Genomic DNA, 7,198 nt, shown 5'->3' with positions numbered 1-7,198 from the left:
TGATGGTTGGTCAATGTAGTGTTTGTCCCGCCCCTCCTCCACTGTGATTGGACGGCTGTGTAAAAAGGGACAGTGACGAGCTCTGCGTTTTATCCAAAGTTAAAGAGTAAAAAACGAAAAAAAGACAGGGCAAATGTACTCGTTACATATCATTCTAATACATAGTTCATAAAAATGCAGTGTCATCAGTTTGTCTAAAAGAATACAGAACGTTTGAATGTTTTATGCACCATTTACACATGGTTTCTTTCGTACCAACTAACATTTTCAAAATACGAACATTTTCATGAATCCGAAAATTTACGTCAGAACGACTTTCCGAATGATTTACACAAAAAATTGTTCCGCTCGTGTTTCATGAATGAGGCCCATTCTGTTTATGATCATGTACTTTATTTGGTGTTGCTCTTAACTCTTAAAAATAAAGGGTCTTTATTGGCATTGGTGGTTCCATGGAACCTTTCCATTCCACAAAAGTTTCTTTTTGTAGTGGAAAGAGATTTTTCAGATCATTAAAGGGGTCATATGATGCTGCTAAAAAGAACATTATTTTGTGTATTTGGTGTAATGAAATGTGTTTATGCGGTTTAAAGTAAAAAAAACACATTATTTTCCACATACTATACATTATTGTTTCTCCTCTATGCCCTGCCTTTTTGAAACGCGTCGATTTTTACAAAGCTCATCGGTCTGAAAAAGCGAGATGTGCTGTGATTGGCCAGCTATCCAATGCGTTGTGATTGGCCGAATACCTCAAGCGTGAGACGGAAATGTTACGCCCCTCACCATACTGTTGATGCCGTGTCCGGCCGGAGCGACGAGACAAAAACATGAAATATGTTGGGGCGTGTTAGAACGAGCCGTTTTAGGTAGGTGTGGCTGACTCTTAACTTTTATAAAGAATATCTCTTTGGGTTTGAGACTTTAGTCTTTGCAACTTTACAGATTTTTTTTATGCACCAAGAGCTTGTAACACTCCAAAGAGAAAGGAAACATTGAAATCGCATCATATGACCCCTTTAAAATGTTTTACACTAAGAAAATAAATTTTTTTAAAGAACTGTCACTTGAATGGTTCTTTGGGGAACTTAAAATCGATCTTTGCTTTGGAAAAAAGTCGTCCTGTTATTTGTGTGCTGCAGGCTCAGGAGGTGCATGAGAAGCTGAGAGGATGGCTGAGAGCGAATTTGTCGGATGCAGTAGCCGACTCTGTGCGCATCATCTATGGAGGTGAGTCTGCAGTGTTCAGAACATCCTGTCTGTTCAATTCTGAGCGGCCTTAAAGATATAGTTCAAAAAATGAATATTCTGTCATTTGCTCAGCTCATGTCATGCCACAGCCCATTGACCTTCCTTCGTCTGTGGAACACAAAAGAAATTTGGTAGAATGTCCATGCATGATGCAATTTAATGAAAGAAAATAAGATTGCAAAAATTACCCTCATATCTACAGTTATGCATTTGGTAGATGCTTTTATCCAAAGCAACTTAAACTGCATTCAAAGTAAACATTTTATCATTGCATGTATTCCCTGGGAATCGAACCCATGACCTTCTCGTTGCTAGCACCATGTTCTACTGTTTAAATACTGGAGTTGCTATTTAAACTCTTATTTTACACAGTATTTACTTTTAAGTCATTCAGAAATATATGCAAATAGAAGATGTGCTCTATTCTTTGACAAGAGAAGATTTGGAGAAATGTAACATTACGTCACTTGCTCACCAATGGTGAATGGGTGCCGTCAGAATGAGAGTCCAAACAGCTGATGAAAACATCACAGTAATCCACATGAATCTAGTCCATCAGTTAAAGTCTTGTGAAGCCAAAAGCTGTGTGTTTGTACTAAACAGTTCCATCAAGACCATTGCTTCCGGGCTAAAATACTAGTCCTCTATCCATAATATCGCTTTATAACATGTAATGTAATGGACATGTATCTCTACTGACTCAATGCTGATCCCTTTTTACTTAATAACAATTTAACAAGTACATTTACTCTTAGTTTGCTCTCTTGGTAACTCACCACTTATGTTCTTCTCTCTTCATACCACAGGCTCCGTTACTGGAGGAAACTGCAAAGAGCTGGCAGCCCAGCCTGATGTCGATGGCTTCCTGGTTGGAGGGGCTTCCCTTAAGCCAGAGTTTGTTGACATCATAAATGCCCGCGGTCCAAAATAAATTTTGACGGTCCAAAACTGCCGCACTGCCCAATCAGTGTATACCAGCTTCTTGTCATTCCAGCAGGTCTGAAAGTGCATTTGTGGTTGTGTTGCTTTTGCTCACCTGCTTGTTAAACAGTCAGGGTGGGTTATTGGACTGGAATATTAACATCAACTCCCTTTCCACTTAAAGTAATAGAAGAGAGCTTGGGCATGTTAGTTTGTTATTGCTGCTGCACTCGAGTTAACTGCTGTGTTGTCTATGCACTTCCAGAGCACTAACATACTGTATTCTCCACATTGATTAACTTACAAGACCAGCGTTGAATGCTTAACTGAGTTTGTAGTGACTTAATGAGCACTTTATCCTCTGTAGAAATGACTACCTCGGTAGAAAATTAAAAACGTTTTTGTCCTGTCTTCTCGTAGTGTTTTTTTTTTTTTTTCTGATTTAATCACTTACTTAAATGCTGTGCGTACTGAAACTAAAGGCTAAATGGTGTAAATTTGAAAATGTAATTTAAATGTTTTTACAATTAGTTTTATCATTAAGAAGCATCAAGTTTGCATTTATGTATTTCACTAAAAACAGTAATATTGTGAAATATTATTACAATTCAAAATAAAATATAATATAAAAAAATATTTAATAAAATAATTTTTCTATTTTAATGTTTTAAAATGTAATTTATTTCTGTGATGCGAAGCTGAATTTTCAGCATCATTTCTCCAGTCTTCAGTGTCACATGATCCTTCAGAAATCATGGTTCTTATAATCAAAGTCATTTCTTTTAATGAGTTATAGTGACTCATAGTATTTTTTTATGAGTTTTCTAATGAACATGACAAGAAATACAATTTTAAAACCCATTAAAACACTATCCTGTTCTATAATCGAGGGTCTAAATGGTGAAAAGCCATTTAAACGTCCTCTGCTTTTAACGACGAGAAGAAAACACGCATAGGGACTCAAGGTTGACGAAAGTAATGACAGCTTTAATATTCCATAACATTATTCACTGACAGGCTTGTCAGTTTTGTTTTTTTTTCTCTCCATCTTGCATTCTTTTCCTTCTTTCACCACAATAATCTCACAAAATGGTGAAAAGATAAGTCATCAGGGAGGAAAAAGATTTCAGGTATGGGGGGAACAAGCCAAGTCATAACCACAAGAAGGGAAAGGGGGAGAGAAGACGGATGAAACGACGAGAAAGGAAGCAACACAGACTACAAGTCCATGGGGGAGAGAATAAGGAATCGTGTGCACTGAGAGTGAGACTTTGCTACACAAATGTGAGTGAGCGAGTGTGTTTGGTCTCTATTCATGTAAGCGTGTCTGTCGGTCCAGTTCTTGAATCAGATCTGTCATCGTGATTGGTATGTCTGGATTTTGATCATTCATCTTAAAGCAGAAGTGAAGTGTGTCATTCCTATAGCTGTCTCTTATATATTTGGACAATGGTAGCCCCGCCCCAAACACACGCCATTGGTTGAGCCAGAAATGTGCCAAACAGATGGCTCACTTACAGACTGTTTTATTCAATGCAAAAAACGTCCACTTCCCCTTTAGGATGGAGATCCAGGGTAAAAGAAAACGTGAAAGTACATTTTAAGAGTCATTGCATGTAGAAAATCAGGCAGACTTATGAAGATTAGGGGGCTCTTGAATATAATTATTATTATTAGAAGTGATGTGTGAGCTTTATGGTCGATCCTTCAGATTTCATTCTCTTTATTTATTCATTTTTTGCTGTGTTGATCTATGTAGGGAGCCATAAGACAACAATATCATAACATAATCGGGACATATTTTAGACCTTCCAAGATATACAGAAACTTATGAACTTTGTGGAAATAAATATATTCTACACATATTATTTTAAATGCTTCATATACTAAAATGAGTAAAACACTTTGCTTTTTCTTTTTATGTCAGAGGTTAAAATAAAGCAATAAGCCCCAAGAAGCCGTGGTTTACAGTGAATTTATAACAGCTAAGCGGAGTGCCTAAAACCTCCTTAGCTGTTATAAATTCACCCGGAACTATCTGTTTTATAACACCCTATTTTATTTTATTTGTTGATTTGAATGAATAACAGTTTGTTTTAAAAAGCTCTTTTTTCTCATCAGCCAATCAGAATCAAGGACCGGAACTATCTGTTTTATAACACCCTATTTTATTTTATTTGTTGATTTGAATGAATAACAGTTTGTTTTAAAAAGCTCTTTTTTCTCATCAGCCAATCAGAATCAAGGACCGGAACTATCTGTTTTATAACACCCTATTTTATTTTATTTGTTGATTTGAATAAATAACAGTTTGTTTTAAAAAGCTCTTTTTTCTCAGCATGCTTTTGGGTCAGAGATGGACACAAAAAACAGCAACTGAGAAAGAGAGTATTGTTTGATAAAAAGCATCTAATGCCCTGGGCAAACGACTTCGAAAATCCCACTGCTGCATAAATAGTCAGGTAACTATTTGATTTTTCTACTCTCCTTATTCCAAAATCTATAGATTTTTGCCTAGTTCTCATGCAATGAACCATAAAAATTACATTTGATTTCTTTAGCGCGGCAAGTCAACCTAGACGGTGTTTTTTTATGTACATACATTTCACATCTAAACTGAAGCTTCATTTTAAAGATTACACCTGATTAAAATAAATCTCTACTTTTATTCCATCTGAGTTAAATCCTTCTTTTTAAAAGTCTTTGCTTTGTTAAATTCAAGGTCCATTTTCTGTATCATACGCATGCATGTCCACCCTGTGCACATGTTTTGCCCATCAAGTAATTCAGTATCACTAGTGCATAATGTTGCTCGCTCCAGGATCCACTGTGCATAATATTTGGTCTATCAAAGACTGTCCACAGTCCAGTTCAGTTTAAATATATACTTTGAGAGTCTGAGCAAGTAATTTTTTGTATATCAGTGCAAATAGTGCTGTTTTAATGCATTTTGAATGATTTGAGGGGACGTCAAGGGCAGTCAGTCGGTTCAGTGCAGTACATACTCTGTTGGTCAGTTGTTTTTTGTGTGATTTCGGTGTGGTGGTGTCAGTATCACAGAGCGCTAGGGTTTCTGAAATTGTGCCCGGCGAATCGAGCCTGATCGCCCAGTTCTTCTTCAATCCTGTGAGGCAGGAAAAAGCAGACAGATTGGCAGAGATGGACATGGATTAATTATACGGGAACAGGAGGTGATAGAGAAACAGCTAGAAGACTGTAATCAACGATGTTAATCCAAGTAATTATTGGTTTCTTATGTGGCCAACGCTATTTTTGAGACTGGGACTTTTTCAGTCAGTTGAGTCATATTCATTTGTATGTGCTGATGCACAATCAAACATTTTTACATTTTCTAAAGAAAATTGCCTTCATTAAATGGAAGTCTATGGGGTTTATTTAACTTTTTTTTTTATCATCCAATTGTATAGAGAATGAAAAAGCAAACAAGTTGAGCAAGGGGTTCAATACTTACTGTTAGATACCTAAAAATAAGTATGAACAATTCTAGCAGTAACTTTAAATATATAAAAAAAGTCAACAGTTGTGGCTTTACCAGGGTTATTGTAGTTATCTAAAAACGAAACCATTAAAACTGTACTTTATATAATAAAATTAAATTATTGTTAAATTAAATAAAATGAAATAAAAAAATAAAAAATAAAAAAATAAAACCCAACAAAACACACAACAAAATGACTGAAACTTTAACAAAAATTCAAATGAAAATGAAAAATATATTTAAAAAAATAAAACCATTAATAAAAACTATAATAATATCTCTATGATACAAAAAAAAACAAGTTGCAAGCAAAACCTAACACTTTAAAAATTTTAGCAAAAGCCTATTTAAAAAAAAAGGCAAAAAGTATGTGACAATTATTTGGACATTGTTTTGGGGATTGAAATCATTTTTTACTCGATTGCTCAAAAATAGTAAGATTGAATGCTCTCTTGCCTCATAAGTTGGTTGTATTTTGCGAGACGCTCAGATCTACATGGAGCTCCTGTCTTTATCTGAAAAATAAGAGAGAGAAAGAGTTCAAGTTTGATTAAGATGGTTTTGAAAAACGTATCCTCTTTGTACATAATGCTAACACTGTGTGTACCTGTCCAGTGCAGAGTCCCACCACTAGATCAGCGATGAAAGTGTCTTCTGTCTCTCCTGAGCGATGGCTGACCATCACGCCCCAGCCGTTGGCCTGAGCGAGCTTACATCTGAGGGACACACAGTTCCAAATGAGAAGCTTAGGAGCTGGAAATGCTGGTAATAAACTATGGTTTATGGGGCATGATTTAGAGATTGACGTGTCTGGTTACTCACGCCTGGATGGCCTCTGTGACGGTGCCGATCTGGTTGACCTTCAGGAGCAGACAGTTGCATGCGCGGTCTTCCGCAGCCTTCTCTATCCTCTTTGGGTTTGTCACGGTCAGGTCGTCGCCCACGATCTGGATCCCCATGGAGCCCGTCATGTTAGTCCAAGCGGCCCAGTCGTCCTGATCAAACGGGTCCTCAATGGACACCACTAGCGATTAAGATAGGAACAAAAGATGAATAAATACTATTATTTAGTAACCATTATATTGATCAAAAGTGTCAATATAAATAATTATAATGTTACAAAATAGTTTTATTTCAAATAAATGCTGTTCTGATGAACTTTCTATTCATCAAAGAATCCTGAAAAAAATGCATCATGGTTTCTTTTGCAGCAAATCAGCATATCCGAATGATTTCTGAAGGATCATGTGACACTGAAGACTGGAGTAATGATGCTGAAAATTCAGCTTTGCATCACAGGAATAAATTATATTTTAAAATATGTGACCCTTGACCACAAAACCTGTCTTAAGTTGCTGGGGTATATTTGCAGCAATAGCCAAAAATACATAGTATGGGTCAAAATTATTGATTTTTCTTTTATGCCAAAAATCATTAGGATATTAAGAAAAGATCATGTTCCATGAAGATATTCTGTAAATTTCCTACTGTAAATATATCAAAACTTAATTTTTGATTAGTAATATG

The 7,198-nt window shown here is 36.0% G+C and overlaps 2 protein-coding genes across 2 annotated transcripts in view; one reads left to right on the top strand and one right to left on the bottom strand.

Annotated features, from left to right (window-relative positions):
• tpi1a (triosephosphate isomerase 1a) overlaps positions 1–2,577 on the top strand; it is a 6,055-nt gene extending 3,478 nt beyond the window's left edge. Inside the window, exons 6-7 of the mRNA XM_016537674.1 lie at positions 1,143–1,230; positions 2,058–2,577. Coding sequence (XP_016393160.1) covers positions 1,143–1,230; positions 2,058–2,182 — 213 coding nt within the window. The 3' untranslated portion in view covers positions 2,183–2,577. The remainder of the gene's footprint in view (positions 1–1,142; positions 1,231–2,057) is intronic.
• Positions 2,578–4,516: 1,939 nt separating this feature from the next.
• Positions 4,517–7,198, bottom strand: part of LOC107727734 (gamma-enolase-like) — a 12,049-nt gene continuing 9,367 nt past the window's right edge. Inside the window, exons 9-12 of the mRNA XM_016537694.1 lie at positions 6,494–6,695; positions 6,279–6,387; positions 6,128–6,186; positions 4,517–5,296 (exon numbers count right to left, since the gene is read on the bottom strand). Coding sequence (XP_016393180.1) covers positions 5,227–5,296; positions 6,128–6,186; positions 6,279–6,387; positions 6,494–6,695 — 440 coding nt within the window. The 3' untranslated portion in view covers positions 4,517–5,226. The remainder of the gene's footprint in view (positions 5,297–6,127; positions 6,187–6,278; positions 6,388–6,493; positions 6,696–7,198) is intronic.

Source organism: Sinocyclocheilus rhinocerous, unplaced genomic scaffold (assembly GCF_001515625.1).
Source record: "Sinocyclocheilus rhinocerous isolate Xijiao unplaced genomic scaffold, SAMN03320098_v1.1 scaffold1028, whole genome shotgun sequence".
NCBI lineage: Eukaryota > Metazoa > Chordata > Actinopteri > Cypriniformes > Cyprinidae > Sinocyclocheilus > Sinocyclocheilus rhinocerous.
The sequence above is the reverse complement of the archived record's forward strand: the minus strand, read 5'-3'. Positions and strand labels throughout refer to the sequence as shown.